Source organism: Aythya marila (genome assembly GCF_965140915.1).
Source record: "Aythya marila genome assembly, chromosome: 15".
Taxonomy (NCBI): domain Eukaryota; kingdom Metazoa; phylum Chordata; class Aves; order Anseriformes; family Anatidae; genus Aythya; species Aythya marila.
The window spans coordinates 9,052,473-9,070,920 of NC_139056.1; the positions used below are offsets into that span (position 1 = coordinate 9,052,473).

Here is an 18,448-nt window from a genome sequence, read left to right on the forward strand (position 1 = left end):
AGACACCCCAGTTAACAAGGAGACTCAAAATCTGACATCTAGAGAAGGACAAAATACATATACAAGCATACAAGTCATAGGTAGTGACTTCAGCCATACAAGATTAACATTTTACTGATTGAAGAGGTGCTCACATACACAGAACACTGAATTTTCTGCCAATGCTAACAGCAAATTCCCCCACAATTCCACTACTAAAAGTATAATTTATACTTAGTTATGTTGGACAATTCTCTTTCCTCTGCACGTATGTGACTTAAGACACTAAGTACACTGAAAAAATTTAATGTGAAGATATCAGAACAGGATTACAAAATGAGAATTTAACCCATTCCAAAGATCAGGCCTTTGAAGCAGTCATGTCACTGCTTGCACCTCAGTTCCTCCACCTGCAAAGAACACTGAATAGGCTTTTCTTTCACCTCTAGAATGTAAAACCCCACGTCCCTGTATGTTTAAAAAGTATCTGGCATAGAGTAGTCATAGTTTTTCTGTCAGTGGCTCAGCTACCACTTATAAATTATAAGTGATGCAATAAATGACAGTGCTTAGTCATAACTGAGTTTCTATTTTCTTTCAAATGTCCTTGGAACAGTTTTTAAGAAACAAAACAAAAAAACAACAAAACAAAAAATGCCCTCCATGATTTAAAGCCAAACTGTGGGAAAAGTAAAGCCTTTCTTCTCAAAATACATGCCCAGCATTCTTGCACCCTCTTGCAAGACCCTTCCAGGTTCCCTTTCGTTTCCTCCTCTTCTGCCTTCAGCTCCTCCCTGGTCTCTAATCTTCAGCTGAGCAAGAGGTAGCACGAATTGTGGCTGGTTCAGGAGTACACATGCACTGACTAATCAGCTAGTACGATGCGATGACTGTTGACCTGCAGGCCAGTGAGAACAGATAACGGCTGAGCTCGCCGTTAGGCATTTTCCCACACTAGGGACTCTTTATTGGCGACTTTTTACCGAAGCATCAATTTTCAACAAACCTAAGAGCATATTCACTGTCCTGGAGCCCTTGGTCTCTCTGCCAAATTTGGCCACATTAAGGTATCAAAAGCTTTTAGAAGGAAATTGAAAAACTGATAGTACAAGACTTCTAGGTGAGAGGTCTAACCCATGCAGGAAATCTTGGTGTAGGGAACAGTAAATATACCTTTCTTTTAGCCTTTCTGAAATTCCATTCCTTACCTTTACAGAGAAATAAAACAATTTAGAGTTTGTTTGTTTTTTTTTCCCCTTTATGTTTCTTTTAGAAACATTTCTGAAGATGACAGTTTCTGTCAACATCATCAAATTGTACATTACAAAAAAATCCACATAGATTGCCTGACCATAATCAACTTTTCACATTCTGAACACGAGAAGTTGCCAAAGGAGAACCACCTTTTCTGGAAAAATTGTAGAATCCTTACCCTGTGATTTCCTCATGTCTTTTGTGGCTAAAGCACGATTCCCATGCGGAACACTGGTAAAATCAGGATTGGTCACATTGTTAACTCTCAGCTCTTGCCCCAACGACTTCCGACCATAAGTATTTTCCCCAGATCCTCCATTGACACTGTAGCCACCTGTGGGAGAAGCAAGGTGAGATTAAAACAGGCTAACAAACTACACATTTAGTAGGGTAGCATGTTCTGAGTTATTCAGTTCATTCATATGCAAAGCAACAGTCCTAACCTCTACCATATTCTTTAGTTTCCCTTTTCACTTTCACATGCAAAAATCTTTTTTTTTTTTTTTTTTTTTTTTTTTAAAGTTTCCAAGTCACACATTTGGAATCTGATCATTCTTTCGTGAATATGAAACTCCACTGCAATAGCTTTTTTAAAAAATAGTGTTTTTTGTTTTTTGTTTTTTTTTAATAGATTTCACTGTAGTTGATGTTCTTATTACTTTTCACCTTGTATTTTACAAGGCCTTTCACATTGACCTGCTATTAAACAAGGCCTAGATGTATTCACTTATTTCCTCTTTGATTATGCAAATCAAATTTCAATTCTGTTTTCATTATAAATTCACAACACAGCATCAGTAAAATGGCCAAAATAACAGAAAGCTTTGAGAAAGTCATGGATTATTCTGATGATGACACACAAATTGAACAACTTTCCTTGAACACACAACAGTCAGTATTTTCACACATTAATACTGACATTATCATAAAAAATTGCATGCAATCCTACATTCTCCCACTTGAGATAAACATAGTAAATCTTCAGTAATGATACTAAATAGTAATAAGTGTGTTGTTCAGAGTAATGCAATCGTTTTTACTCCCAGATCCCCAAGTATCTACATACTCAAATGATGAAACCGAGTTGTTTTTTTTTTTTGTTTGTTTTTTCCCTCCAGTCTGCCACACCACTTTGAGGGGCAGGTCCTTCCTCCACACTGTGGAGAAATAAAATTGCCCACTGAACCTCTTCTGTACTTCCCTCAATGTGTTAGAGCTCACGTTTGTGGCCAGCTGCACAGCCAGCTTTCTAAAGTGCCCTCCCTGCTTGAGGCAGTGAAAAAATCACCGAAAAAAAATGAAACCTGGAGCAACAAAAGATATGCAAGACTTCTTTCAAAAAAGGTATTTCCACAATTCCACCTGCAGTGGTACATAAAAGTAAGCCTGGGGGCAAGGAGAGGTGGCTCTGTGTAAGAGGAGGCAACCTTCTGAGACTGAAGGATGAATAAAAACATCCAAACATCAAGGTGAATCTGGATTTTATTAGATGTAAAAAAGAAATGTCATCTTGAAGGCAAAATTTTCGATAAAAAGAAGCTGAGAACTATCAGTAGAAGTTTGGGCAATTTTACACTCACAAAACTGCCTTACCATTACAGAAACTCCTATTCAAAATCTCAGTTATAGTTACTTACACCTACAGTAAATATAATTTATGTTTATTCTGATTTACAACATTAAACTACATTTTTAAACAAAGTAGCACGTATGCCACCTTAACATTATTTTGTCATAACAAACCAACACCACCCTATGAAGAAAACAACATCTAACAGCAATAATCGTATTTATGAGTGTACAGAAGAATATCAATAAAATTCAAAGCAACAAAAAAATTAATTTAACTGGAGACATCAGATAATCATGCATTCAGAGTGGAGACATCAACTATCAAAAATATACATGCTACCAAGTACAGAGAGAGTTCTTGAAGTTATTTCATACACTCCCTCTAGTGCACACAAAAAAATCCCAGTTGTTTTTGGATTCTTGCTAAGGAATTGGTATTTGCTACAGTATTTCTGACATTATTTGAAATGAATTAAACCAAACCTGCATTATCTCTTGATGTATACAGAGTACATTTTTGGTAACAATATCAAACATAAAATTGCCATTTTTTGAATAATTAGAAACAGCAGGGCAATAATTAGGTTTCTAGGCATTAAGGCTGTAAATATCACATTATTATTCTCTTCAGACAGTTATCTGCTGGTCTGAAAAGTTTTTCAAAATCTTTAATTAAAATTACTCTTAAGTTAAATAAGTCAATTTAAATATCAAATCTGAGACCAACTAAGAATACAATGAGCTATGTCACTTATTAAATTTAGCAGAAATACACAGATACTACAACATGGATACTAGCTTTTTTTTTTTCCAGTAAGGATGAGCACATCATATAGCAATAAAACCAAAAGGCAGAAAAATGATGCTGAAAGAGAGAATATCTCATCTTTATAAGCAAACCCCAGGAGGCCTTTGATTTAGTTTAAAAAACTTACATCTGCAAATTCACCTGTCTTATTTTGTAAAGTAAAGGAGAGAAGACAAAGGTGAGAGATCTAGCTGCAGTCTTCCACTAATTAATGTGAAAGATGGTTTAAAAAAAAAATAATTTAGAGATGCAGAGCAAAAGGACAGGAGTCAACAGTCATAAATTGTAACAAGGGAAATTTGAACTGGATATGAGAAAACAATTCTTTACCAGGAGAACTAAACAGGCTGCTAAGGGAGAGTGCAGAACTGCCCAGCCTTGGGGATTTTCAGAACAGAACTTCCAGAAATGATCAAGTTGGAAGTAATTTTTATTTTCAATACCAGTAATTGGAAAAGTTTCTGAAAGATTCTATGTCTATTATGACATACTGTCATCTAGAAGAGAAAAGCTAAAAGTTCTTAAGATGAAAACTCCATGTTGGCAGACTCCAGCAGAGTAACTGAAAATTCTCAGTTAAAGGCACTACTTGGCATCTGTAAGCTTACAAGTTTCTCCCCAAATAAAAACGAATTAGAAATACCTGAACTCTGGTTTTACAGTACAGAATATCCTAATCATCTCTTTTCAAGTCACAATCAAACAAAATAGCTGAGATAAGGTGCTGAGCTAGCAGAGCATGCCCTGTAAAATACAGTACTTGAGGGAGAGGGAGGTACATTTTCTTCTCAGCTGGCACTTCCCAACATCTTCACAAAAAACTACCTTACTGAACTCGTATAAACCTTACCATTTCACTATACTCCTACCACATTTCTAAGTATTTAAGAATTACCTAGCATGTTTGAATCACAGTAGAACTCTCCACATTAGCAAACACACTGATAAATAAATGTATCTGCTTTCTAATAAGTTTCTCTGCTAAAATTAACAAGCTCTGAAGGTTCACAAGGTATGCATATAAACAAATACCTGTTTCATGCTCATTTATCCTACTCACAGAACTTATTCCTTGTAAAAAAATAAATTAGCATCACTGCACTCAGCTGTAACTTTCCCTGAGATGCAGAATGCAGTTGTTTACAAAAGTTAGAGTAGACAAGATGGGGGAGTGTAAATGCTTCTGAGGTTCCAAAACAAAAACTTCACACAAATATTACTCTGAGATCTGGAGTTCACTGATCCTGCATGTCTGAAGAAAACGTGGCCTAGAAAGTGATTGTACAAGTAAAAAAATACTCATATTTCATCTCTGTATTAGAATTCAGAATACAGGTTTATTTTTCATAATGGATACTATTTTAAATTTTCAGCTGTTTTTTTAGAGAAAGTATTCCCCCCCTCCCCAAAGAAAAGACAGGCAGAAAAAAAGTAGAAGTTTCCATTCACGACAAAACACAGATCTGATCCCCAAACTAAGATTCCAATTTGCTTCAGTAAAGCTGCAAAAATTGTATATCTGAGTAGTAGTCCATTTAATCAGGCAGCCCATTTTCAATACCAGAAGCACTAGACACTATGCAGGAAAAAATTACAGCTTCCAGACCAGACATACCCAGAATACTACTCCTCAGGAAAACGTGCTTAATCTGCTAACATACTATGACTTCTCTCATATTCTTCTCTTAATGCAATCGCATATTGTCTCACCACTCACATCAGCCACAGCTTTTCTTTGATCCCTGATAAAAGGGGATTGTATCAGCTCACTGCATTTTTATTTTTATTTTTTTAAAGGAAATAAGGTTTCTCAACCATTTCAAGTTTACTGCCTTTCTCTGAATGTCCCCTCGTTAATTACACATCAAACAGCAATCTGTGTACCTTTTTCTTCATTCTGTATGTCAGTGTGGACTCTGATATCATCGTGTCTTTGTCGAGACACCACAGCTGAATTTGAGGGTTGTAATCCATAGGAGGCAGAACTGCCCCGATCTCTGGATGAGGAGTATTTTAAATTGTCCTGGTCAGCTGATGCACTGTCAGTTCTATAAAGAGAAAAATATTTTTTTTTATATATGGGTATAACAGGAGTGGGATTCACATTTTCACTTTTAAAAGCAACATACTTAAATGACAATCCCAAACGTATCTTCCTGTGTTAAAAAATGTGCATGTCTAGCCTGCTTTTTAAAAGGTGACCTTAAATTCACATTGGGATTAGAATTGATTAATTAATACAACCGCATGCAAAGGAAATGCACTCCAGTGTGTCAGTGCCATGTGTCAGGACATTCTCAAGTATATTTTCAGTTAGATGTCCACACAAGATATAAGGACAAGTTACTTCCAGAAGGGAAAAATAAAATACAGTTAGGAATAGCTCTATACCACACTGTCTGCCGTTTGTGGAAGTCATTACTAATCCACAGATGAACATTTACATAATACAATATGGGCCTTCGTGAGCAATGCAAAACCAGTTAGTAAATGGAGGTGTTACCAGCATGTAACTGATCATCAATATAGAAATAACTTTTGAGCTTTTGCCAAAAAAACTGCAAAACAAGAAAATAGGCTTTACTGCGGAAAAATGTAATGTAAATTAACAGCTGTTATCCTTTAGAACAACACCTGCAAATAAGTGATTTAAAAAAAAAAAAAAATCTGCATGAAGCTTAAACAACTCATATCAGAAAGCCAGTTATATCCCAGAACAAACTTACAAAGGACAAGGTGAAAATTATGAAGACAACTGGCCTCCCTGGACAGACCAAGTGATTTTGTTTTTTAAAATACTGTTACTTTAACGTAGTATAGCATTTGTATGCACGAGATTTCAGATTTTAAATTAAACCAAGCACCATAAATTCATTCTTTCAAGCAATACTGGAGGTTTTACATTAAAAACAGTAAAACAATACCCATCCGAAACAAAAATTGGCAGAATTTTGTACATCTCAGATATACCTGGAAGCACACTATTGAAGTTACAGCAGTTTGTGTGTTTTGTTTTTTAAGCAAACTCCAGAGCTTTGGATAGCTCATACAGTTATTTAGCAAAAAGCAGGACATGTAATTCCTTTTTGCTGCTATAAATTCACTACAAGTTCTTGGGGAAAAAAAATATTTCATTTTTACTTTTTAAAAGAACACTGTGTTTAGAACCGGTAGCAAAACTCAGGGAAAATGAATTAAATACATCTCAAGGCCAAAAGGGAAAAACAAAGTGAGATAAAGATTTTTGAAAGCTACTGGTACTTCAGCTATCTCAAAGGCCTCCTGTTTTCAAACACAGCTCTTGCTCTGTACGACTGGAAGAGTAACATCATGAGGGTTCATATTTGCAAAGACAATTGAAGAAAATCTCCAGGTATTTTACTACCCCTTTGAGAATGTTAAAGATGATATACTATCAACTTGGACAAGGGTTCAAAAGAAGAAAATTGTACTTCTGCCCTTTTCTCTGAAGCATCAAGTTCAGATCCCAGATAAAACTTCCACAGTGAAAGGCTGACCCTAGGTTTGCTTGGCAGGTGCAATTGCCTTTTGCTCTTTCAATATAGACATTAAGGCTATTTCATTTGGCAGTCACCCTGGCATCACAGATACTGGTCTGTCGACCACTTGCTGGGACTACTGCATACAGCAGGCTGCTCCACTGGAGAGGCAAATCCTTGCTGCAACTCTTGGCTCGTGACAGTCAATCAGGATTGCAGAAATACAGCTGGACCTTCATCACTCACCTAAACTATGTTGAACAACCAAATTCTGCAGGGTTTCTTCAAATGGTATGAGCTTTAACTGTGCTTACAGCGTGTACAAGTTCTCCTACCAGTTACACAGCCCCCAGATTTTTTCCCTGCACTGAAACCTCGAGGGACTCCCAGCCCACTTTGAGGAAGGGCAGTCTCTTACAGAGAACTCAACTTGGTTTAGCCTTTCAATGAAAGGCACGGACAGATTTGCAATTAATAAACTTAAGTACTGATGGGTTCTTAATAGCATACCTCCCTCCCCAAAGAGCATTGCTTTTTTTCTTTAGGGTGATGTGCTGTATGCTGTATCATCTCCAACTGCCAAGCACAGCCTGCAATTCTCAAGGCTGACCGCGAGCTGATGAAGCATTCAGCTCCATAGGCTGCGTGCCCCAATCAGCTAGAGGACAACACGTGTTCTCAGCTAACCTCGGCACTGCCTTTCAACAGTCTGTAGTATTTCCCATTGTGGCAAAGTATGTAAGGGCATTGTTTCTCTGGGAAGAACTCCACACTTAATTAGTCCTGTCTTTGGGAACAGATTTCTGCAAGCTCACAGCTCATCACCCAACCAAAAAGGTGAGTAAGATCTTATTTAAAATACATCTTTTCCCTGCCACGTATCCCTGTAAGATACACTAGTTCCCACCGAAGACATTTTTCCCACTACAACAAAGGTGCAGTTTAGATAACCAGCAGTTTCTGCCCTTTCTTTACGACACAGAAAGAACACCCCATGGAAAGATATCGCTTTCCACAGAACCAGGTTCTGGGACCCAGCTGGCCTCCAGGATCCGCCGTGACCTGAAGGGTTCTGCATGGAGAGAAGCCTGGAGTAAGATTCACCCGCTGCAGGCACCCCAATGGACACCAGGCAACACGAAGGACTGTGCTCCTGGCTGTGTGCTGCCTCCCAAGTTTCAGCAGGGCATTTCTCCTGCCCACATGGCAAATCTTACACTGCACTGTGCCAGCCGGCAGGTGAGCTTACGGGACAGACGTAACACTCGCTGTCCTCTTTCAAAAGGCGTCTGTGTAAACACAAATTTATCATCTACATACGTTGATGCTGTCGCTGAAGGAACACACACAGCACACCAATAAAGTCAACACAATGCTAGCAACCGATGAGCAGAAGTACAAACACAAGCATGACATTAGACAATGCTGGAATGGGAAACTGCAAGAATTAACATGACATTGAATTGAATTGTAACTTCAAAAGCTCAATTGCCACTTCGTGAGATGCTACTTGGCTTTATTTTCACTTAAAAAGCTCTCACTGATGAAGTGAGTTTTCAGTTGGGCCTGGTGGAAGACTTCCCGACAGCCACCAACACAGGCCCAGCTTTCTGCACAGGCTGTTTTCACAATGTCACTTACACAGAAGGGATCATGTTCAATTTTCCTGGAGGGCAATTTTTAACTTGGTTTTATCTGTCAGGAAATAGTTCTTCTGCCCAAATATACTGAAATGGTCGCTGCAGTTCCCTCAGAGAAGGCCGCTTTATTTTCTGTAGTTCCGAGGACACACAATAGGAACCCTACACACCCATTAGTGGACAAGGCCATCCGATCCCATCAGAAGTATCAGCAAGGTTTGACTACACCAATTTGTACAACTGAAGAAAGCATGGCTGAGAACAGTTAGCTTAAAAAAGTCTTTATCTAGAATAAGCAAAAATAGGCTGATCAAAAATACTGTTTCTTTGGTTGTATGGAAACCTTGAGAATTTGGGTCCAAGAAACTTGTAACAAGCAATCTGCCATAGTGTTCGTTATCTGTAATTCTTTCTGAGCGACTGTACCATATGGATATTATTTTGAGACAAAAACTGCTTAATTATTCTATTCTATTTTACCTTATTTCCAAGTACACACTTCAGATGAATGATTTATTCTGATACATCTATCGTGTACTAGAGATCTTATTTAAGTCAGTTTGATTATTTGCCAAATTTATTTGCTATCGTGCCCATCAGTTCTTCACTACTTAAAATGTTTATCAATAAAACATCGAAAACACAGTGACTGTACCCACTCAAATTAACAGCTTCCCATTAAGTTCCCAGCCCTCCTTCCACTGGTGTGCAGAGCGATGACAACCCTCTTTCGCTCTCCCCCCCTGCATTTACCTATTTTGCCACACTCTTCTCGTATTGCTTGAGCCAAGCCACCAAGCCTGGCTGAGCCCACCCCAAAGCCTGGTTTTGTTTCTACTCCTGTGCTGAGAGTAGTTCAGCAAAATTGTAAATGGCCACGTTTACTCCTACTGAAGTAACAGTGAGTCCCCTTTTTTCCTCCTGCAGTCCTGCCACCTGCGCTACTGGACAACGACCTGCGGTCACAGCAACTTTTCCAGCGGGTTCTCAGGCTACATCACTGCTGCTTACTGAGTAGCTCACCAGAATTCCCTTCTGTCCTGGGATGGACATTAGGAGGGCAGGTCAGGGAAGCATATTCTGTCCTTATTCTTCCACAGGCACCTTCTGATAGCCCTTTTCGGGCCGGTTAAATCCCTGGCCTGCTCTTGTCTGGCTGCTCTTGCCTGGAAGCCTATCTGCTCTCCAAGCTCCCTTTGCTTCCCGCTGACACACTTTCGTGTTCTTTCATCTTTCGCACATCTCGGTCTCCCCTGGCTTCACATTAAAAACAAAGGCTTTCACATTACGAACTTCGGCTCCCCCATTTTACCAAGGAAGAAAAAAACTAAACAACCACCCCCCCAAACCAAAAAAGCTCTTTGATCTCATACCTTCCCACCTTATCAGCATATTCAACAAACTCAGATGTGAAAGGAGATCAAGAATTACTTGTTACCGGTTCAGAAGTGAACCCATTCCTGTTCAACATCTCCCACGCAGTCCACTGCACCTCTTCCCGAGGTTTCCCTTGACCTTTTCATAATCACTGTCAAAACTGATACTGCAACTCATTCTCTAGCCATAAACTTGCCTTTGACATCTGGGACTGTGTGGTCTCTCTGTGTACATACATACACATTAAAACTCACTTCCTTTTTTATTGCAATATACACAGTTACTAGTTCTTGCTTCTTGTAAAAGACACACCTCTGCCCTTTACAGTCACAGAAAACAAACTGCTCCAAACACTGTTTTTTTAGCCCATTTCCTCTGATGGGTCTCTGCACTCCCTGCTGATACCTCCTGCTCTGACTCATGTTGAACACGGGGAACTTGTCCAACATCGCTCTCCTGCTTAGGAGACAGCTACCTTGAAGGAGAATCATATTTTCCTGTCTTCTCTTATGATTTCTAGACTGGTGGGGACCTAGAACATAACTTGGTTTGGCAGGCACTGTGGTAACAGAAATTAGGAATTCCTAGCACTGACTTACATTTCACCAGAAGGATACACTGCATTTTCAGGAACAAATTTCAAGACTGAATCTGTGTCTAATAAGCCACCTCCAGGTCTTCTATCACATGTGCAAGACTTTCTTTTTCTCTTCTCCACAAACACCCCTGCTAACCTGTATTATTGTTAGAGAGCCAGAGGTCCTGCTAATTAAAATCTTATCCCCTTTTCTCACTTTGGCCTAAGAACAAGAAAGTCATGGCACGCACAGCGCTTGCTACCCTGCCACCCTCCACTCTCCCTCCTGGTCAGTACTACAAGTGCGTAAGAACTGTTTTGCCACCCAGAGCATTTCCTATGAAAGAGACGCGTTACTTATTTTGCTATATAATCAATCTTTAGTACTACATTGAATCTACTCTGCCATACCTTGACCTTTGCACTGACATGAAGTTATTTTTTTCCCCCAGAAGTCATATCAGGGAAAACACGGGACAACCTGTCAAATAAAAAGGAAAGGGAAAAGAATGAAAGGTCTAGAAAGCTGTAGAGATTGGAAGAGGTGGACAGGATCTCATCAGGCTTTCTCAAAACGAAGAAAAATCCACAACCACTGCCTTATTGTTCTGTCACATACACCCAGAATTTGTCCAAAAAGCTTTGTGTTGCTATTAATTTAGGGCCTGGCACACCTCTGGGCACACACTAATCTGTCCATATATATGAGCACAACTTCTCCCTCCGTAACACACAGAGGATCTATCAGTACACACACCACAGTAAGACCAGTCCATATGCATCTGACAGATACGAATTAAAAAAGAAAAAATCGATTTCTAATCAAAAACTACTCTCCCTTAGAGAACCGTCCCAGCACCAACTTTCAGTTTGACCATTTTCACCCCAAGCCCCAGTGCTTATTAGCATTACTAAAAACTGAGAGGAATCTAGACCTATAATGGCAATTATCTAGTCACTTTTACACACACACGAATGTGTCTGAAAGCACAATCCATCTGATAATACACCCAGGCATCAGGAGTTTCCTTCTCTGCCCACAGCAACTTGAAACAACTACAACATTTTTCATTATTTTAGCCACGTACATCCCTTCTTCTATGCCCTGAAAAAAAAAAAAAAACATTTACCAGCAGTATCACCTGTGCTAAAAGAAACTAAAAGCCAACAGAAAAGAAAGGGGAAGGAAACTACACTTGGATATATGCTGCACTGGGGGGCTGTCCAGGAGCACATTCAAAACAGAAGAGAAACACTCACTGCCCAAAGCATGGGACAGATCTCCTTTCAACAGCCCATGTGAGTCACTTAAAAATTAGTTAATGCCAAAACAACAAAGATTAAATTAATCTCTAGTTCAATCTTAAAGGTTAGCGTCGACTCACAGGTCCCATACAGCCAAAGTTACCAGTTTGAGATTTAGAAACCCTACGCAAAACACAAAGAAATGTGAGATCTGTTTGGGACCGGGTGAACACTTCTAATTCCTGGGTTCTCTCACCTGACTAAAAACCACAAATATTTAAAGGAAGGGACACAATTGAACTCTTACAAGTATTAGTGAAGAGGTGCTTCTCCACAGGAGACCTGATTACACAACCTGATGGAAACAGACCTAGACCCCATCCACACACCACCAAGTTCCCCCTCCTGCCACGCTTTCTGTAGTGCTTTCAGCTTTGTTTCTCATGTGGCTTTTCAGATAATTATTTTAGCAATGCCATCTACAGCACCTGTACTTGAGAGTTAAACTACAGCATGAGGAAAGGAACAGAATCAGATACACAGGGAAGAGACTAGCTACTTAACCCATCCTTTTCGCCACACAAAGCATTTCTGCGGCTAGGTCCTTATTCTCACCCCTAACGCAACTGAAACCCCCGCAGGCAACAGTTTACTGGAAAAAGTCTTTTTTTCTAGACACTGCAAGACAATTTTAGGCTAAAACATAAAATCTGTGACAAGTTAATGCATCCAACCAAGGAGCATTTGTAGAAGCCATCCACTGCAAAGACACAAGGTGTACACCCAATTTCTTCCACATGGGAACTGCAGGCGAATGGGTAGTTACCAGAACTCAGGCTGCAGCCCACAAATCTGAAGCAAGGCAGTAGTTAAGGAGCAGGAGAGAGACCAGACTGCTACATACCAAAAAATCTTCACTAAGAATTAAATGCTATGTCACTGATAAAGTTTACTCCTTTTAAGTGTGGAAAAAGTTATAAAATCATACAATATCCCGAGTTGGAAGGAACCCACGAGGATCATCGAGTCCAACTCCTGGCTCCACACAGGACCACCCAAAAATCAGACCCTATGTCTGAGAGCAGTGTCCAAATCCTTCCTGACCTCTGGCAGGCTCAGGGCCGAGACCACTGCCCCGGGGAGCTGTTCCACAGCCCGACCACCAGTGACAATTCTTGTTCTAGCACCCAGCCTGACCCTCCTGTCACAGCTCCATGCCGCTATGGTAAGTTATGTGACCAAGCAGCTCAACAGGAGAAGAAATTAGAATTTAAATGACCACGACACGCACACCATTAAGAACCGAATACTCGAGTCCTTAGCATTACCCCTGGAGGTGGCACCGCTAGCTGTTCAACCACAAGGCAAGCTGCTGTCATAGTAAATACCGAAGTGACATCTGTGTTTCGCAAGATCTACTTTCATACCCACCCGTTTTCCCCAGTCCAAATCACACGTGGCTGGGACTTGTCATCGGTGAATACGTTCCCAAGCGCATGGCCCTAAGTCTGTGCTGGCAATTTTAAAAGCAGGATCCCATATCACACTAAAGTTTCAAGAACAGTAAAAAAAAAAAAAAAAAAAAAAAAAAAAATCCCCAAACTTCCACATTAAAAAATAAATAAATAAGAAACACCAACAATTTCTCCAGGGGAATGCAGACTATTAAATAGCAATGCTGGGTGGCACAGCAAGCACACCGGCACGGGGTACACCCGAGGTGATCGAGGCCCTGACCACGCTCTGTACACCTGACCGAAGATGTCACCAGGCCGGGAGTTTCACTTACTACAAATTAAAGCACCGGGCACAAACACACCTTTAAACCCAGCGCATTGCACAAGCTCCCACCCTGCTCTCCTTACAGCTCCGCCACTTTCCCCAGCTGAGGAAACAATAACCCTGCGCTCTTTCGTTAACCCGCACCAGCGCTCCTTCAGCCACCGAGAACCAGCCTGCACAAAGCCCCCCCGAACCCCCCAACCCCTGTAGGCCCCCAGGACCCCCACCACTACCCCATGACCACCCCATGCCACACCAGGACCCCCCCCCACCACAGGACTCCCCCCCTCGAGTCCCCCACCCCATCTCAGGACCCCCACCACCACCACCCCAGCCCCCCTCCAGATTCCCCCTCCCCACCAGGCCCCCCTCACCCCACCCCAGCCCCCCCACCCCTCCAGGATCCCCCTCACCCCTCCCCAAACCCCCCCCAACCACACGGGGACCCCCGCGGAGCCGCAGCCGGCGGGGTCCATCTCCCTCAGCGCCCTCCCCGGGACCCTCCCACGCCGGCCTCGCTGACAGCCGCGGCCCGGCCCCGCGGCCCCGGCTCCCGGCGGCGCTGCCCGGCTCCCGCCGAGCCCCACCGGCGCCCCCCGCCCCCTGCACAACCCCCGGGGCCGGCCCGGAGGCCCTCACCCCCCCCCCAAGCCCCGCACCAGGCCCGGCAGCGGCCGCCGCCCGCCCGTAGGCCCCGCAGCCAGGAAGCGGCCCCGCCGCCGCCCCGCTCCCTTCCCCGTCCCCCCCCCCCCACCCCTTCGGCCTCCCCGGGGGCCCTGCCCGAGCCCGCAGCCCCGCAGCCCCTCGCGGGGCCGTGCCCACCTGGGTTGCCAGTCATTCCAGCCCCGCGGGTGGTAGTGCTGCCTGCTGCCGGTGCCGCTCAGCCGAGACCCCGGGGCTCTGCGGCTCATTACCTTGCCCGAGACGGCATGGCCGGCCGGGCAGCGGCGCGGGGCGAGGCGGCGGCGGCGGAGGACGAGGAGGAGGAGGTGAAGGAGGAGGAGGAGGAGGAGGAGGAGGAGGAAGGGGAGAGGCGAGGCGAGGCGCGGGCGGCTGCTGCTGTCTCACACCGCAGGGAGGGGACGCGGCCGCCGCGGCTGCTCCGGCTGCTGCCCGGCCGCGCGGCACGCCGGGATGGCGGACATGGGCCGCCCGCCCCCTCCGCGGGGCAGGCCGGGAGCCAGGCGGCGGCCGCTCCGCCCTCGGCCCCGCGGGGACGGGACGCCCCGACACGGGGCTGCCCCGCGCCCCAGCGCCGCCTCGAGCCCCTCAGCGCCCTCCCCCCGAGTCCTTCAGCGCCCCCCCGAGCCCCTCAGCGCCCCCCCCCGAGCTCTTCAGCGCCCTCCTCCCGAGCCCCTCAGCCCCCCGGGGGAGGCGCCGGCTTGGCACAGGGCAGCGCTCTCCCCTCCTTCAGCCGCGAGGGTTGAGGGGGGGGTCGCTAAGGAGTGAGAGGAGGCAGCCCCACAGTGAGGGGAGCCCGGGGAGCAGAGATGCCTCGGCGGGGGCTGCTCGCAGCCCGCCGGTTGTGAGGGGAGCCAGCCCCCAGCTGGGGTCACTCCTTCATGTCCCCATGCTGTCACTTCTCCCGGGGCTGCCTCTTCTCGCAGATCACTAGTGATCGGGCTAGAGGGAATGGCCTTAAGGTGTGCCAGGGGAGGTTCTGGTTGGAAATGAGGAGACATTTCTCTCAGAAAGTGCAGTCAGGTGTTGGAACAGGTTGCCCAAGGATGCGGTGGCATCACCGTCCCTAGGGGTGTTCAACGAAAAGTTGGATGTGGTGCTTAGGGATATGGTTTAGCGGGTGATGTTGGCAGTAGGGTGACGGTTGGACTGCTTCCCTCTCTTCCCTCACCACTCACCCATGCCCAGGTTTGTCCCTGTGAGGACATCACCTATGCAAGGCTGCCAGGCAAAGTCTGATGCTTGGCACTGGTCAGCAAAAAGCTGACTAATCCCATACTACTAAGTTTCTCATTTTTCCAGCTGCCAAAACGTGCTTCAAAAGCAGACCAACTACACAGCCTCCTTCGAAGCCAGAATGGCCTCTGTGTAAAGCAGCTGCCACATTCGCTGGGAGAGTGGTTGATGTACGCTGTGTTGAAAGCCTACCTGTAAATTGGGAAGGCAAACAAATCTGAGGAGTGAAAGAAGTCTCCACGATTTGTTAGATATTCTGGACACATTTCCCAAAACATGATGTGAAGATTGTCTCAGGCATATTTTCATTTCTCCTGCAAAACCTGAAAACTTCCATGAGTGCGTATGATAAACCATATTCCTGACTTCAGAATATTTCCTTGTTTATGAAAAATTATAATAGCTTAGTCAGATATTCAGCAAAGAGACCTGAGTAGACTGAACTATTTTAACTACAGTATCCTAGATTTGCCATTGCTGGAGGACTGAAGGAGCCTTTTTAATTCCTATGTGCTTAATAAGCCAGGGTTCTGCTGGTGCCTTGGCTGAGACAGATGGCATGCTGCTGCCTCCCTTGGCTTCTGCTGGGCAGCCATGATCCCACTGATACGGGTCTGTTGGCTTCTAGTCCATAAGTAATGCTTGCAAGACATGCACAGATTTCAGAAACAGTTCCAGGACAAAAAAAAAAAAATATCATGAGGCTTCATTGTGGCACAAGTCCTTTTTGATACAGTATGACCCAATGCCCATCAGACTACACTTCAACTGTCATACGCTTGTATATCTTGATTAAGTGAATTGGTTTTGTGAAAAGAATCAATTCCACAGGCCATGATAAATAGTTTTATTTTTCTTTTTTACAATTGAGATGGACAGCCACAATTACACAACACACAGCAAAACTAAGTTTTCATAAGTATAGCAACAATATTTGCTGCAAAGTTACTCATGCTTTCAACAAAATATAACAGATCCTCAGCCACTGGTGATGCAGCAGGAGGTTTTTCTTTTTATTTCTTGACTGAGTAGTATCCTAATGGTAACAACATAAATCACTTGTAGGGAAGGTAATATCAGAAATGTATTTTTAACTGCCTTTCAAGCTGATTTAGCGAGGGGAGGCAAGAAGGAAAGTTGGCACAAAATGACCAATAACTGCCTGCATATAGCAAGAGTTTAAGAAACACTGATTTATTGTTTGGTACAAGAAATTTTGTATCAGGAATCCTGTATTTTAGTGGTGAATTTGCTGCAGTCTTGTGGTCTAATGCAGATCACTTCTGAGTGTAGTTGTCTGATGGATCGGTGATGATTAGTTCTCTTAACTGTTGTTATACACAGCCTTAAACACGTAAAATGCTATAGAGTTGCCAAATGCCATTAAAGGCATATTTGATCTGTTTCTACAAGGATGATTATGTTGTGAATTTCAGTAGTACAGATAATAGTTAATATACACATCATGATCTGTGGCATAGAGCAATAATTATTTGTATAGCGCTTTTTCAGTTGCAGATTTCACTCAGCCACTTTGCAAAGATGGATAAGGCCATTCAGGCACCACTTTATGGATGAAAAAGCGCAGGGAGACCGAGGTCTGGATATTCAAAACTGCCTTCTAATTTTCTGTCCTGAATTTTGGGACTGCAATTTTAGATACTTAGGGGCCAGCACTGCCATCAGTTGAAGCTGCTGGTCCTCGAGTCTCACTAAATAAATAAGTAAATAAGATGTCTAAATCTGGATCCCCCCCCCCCAAAAAAAAAAAAAAAAAGAAATGTATGGACTTAAAAAACATCCTAAATGTCAGAATGGGTCAATGACACTCACAGATACACCTCCAGTCTCTCTCCCAAGTGTGTGCTCAATCCACTCAATCAAACGGTCCATGTCCATCATAATGAAGAACTCTGGAGTGATGGAAACTGTGAACCACACTTTTCGTAGTTTATAATTCACAGTAGTGATTTCTCTAATATATAAAAAGCAAACTGTATTAATCTGAGTGTTATTTTTAGTTGGAATAAAGTGTAAATTGTATATATTTAATGTGCCTAAATAGGACATTAAGCACCATATTGGATCTTTTACCCCTTTCTAGTTTATTTCCTTACTGAGCAAGTATGTCTAGAACAATTAGCTAGTGATGAAGATTACAAGTCACTTCTGGCCCTTTTCTGGCCCTTGGCTTGCCCTGATCCATAACAAAGCTACAGATTGAGAAGAAAGAAAAGAAAAAAAAAAAAAAAAAGAACCAGCAGCCATGAGAGGGAAAAAGATGCTATTTCCTCTTCTAGAAATAGGACAGAAGCCAAGGAGCAAAACAGTACTTAACTAGAGCAGAGAAGGACCAGATGCCAAGATCCTGTGGCTTGAATATTGCAGATGGATGCCTCCTAAAAATTATAAAAGATTCCTCGAACAGTTGTTCCCTATACCTGCCAATTCTACCGCTTTGATGGTAGAATCCTGTTTTTATCAGTAACCCACCAGATTTTCGGTTGAATGGCCCCATACACCACCAGCTCACTGTTCTCTTGACATTGCGGACTCAAAGCACGTGTTATGTGTGGCCAATCTGTACAGGCATGGAGAGCCCAGGGTGCCCAGAACATATTGTACCGGTGGTGCAGGCACAGCTCATCAGCGCATGCACAGGAGGTCCCTCAGGACTCCTACTGTTCTCTTCATTAAAAATGTCGGCAGGTGTAATTATCTATGGAGATAGTAGTGCTGAGTGAAGGTACTGTGTATCACGAGCAAATGGTGCAATCTGCATTGGGGTTTACTTTGC

At 43.2% G+C, this 18,448-nt stretch overlaps 1 protein-coding gene across 3 annotated transcripts in view; it reads right to left on the reverse strand.

Annotated features, from left to right (window-relative positions):
• SMG1 (SMG1 nonsense mediated mRNA decay associated PI3K related kinase) overlaps positions 1-14,750 on the reverse strand; it is a 66,476-nt gene extending 51,726 nt beyond the window's left edge. Inside the window, exons 1-4 of one of the 3 annotated variants that reach the window (XM_082772120.1) lie at positions 14,557-14,691; positions 11,119-11,188; positions 5,498-5,661; positions 1,412-1,567 (exon numbers count right to left, since the gene is read on the reverse strand). In XM_082772120.1, the coding sequence (XP_082628246.1) occupies positions 1,412-1,567; positions 5,498-5,661; positions 11,119-11,138 (340 nt within the window). In that variant the 5' untranslated portion in view covers positions 11,139-11,188; positions 14,557-14,691. Of the gene's footprint in view, positions 1-1,411; positions 1,568-5,497; positions 5,662-11,118; positions 11,189-14,556 lie in introns of all 3 variants that reach the window. The other 2 variants (XM_082772119.1, XM_082772121.1) reach the window with 2 other exon arrangements.
• Positions 14,751-18,448: the final 3,698 nt, after the last annotated feature.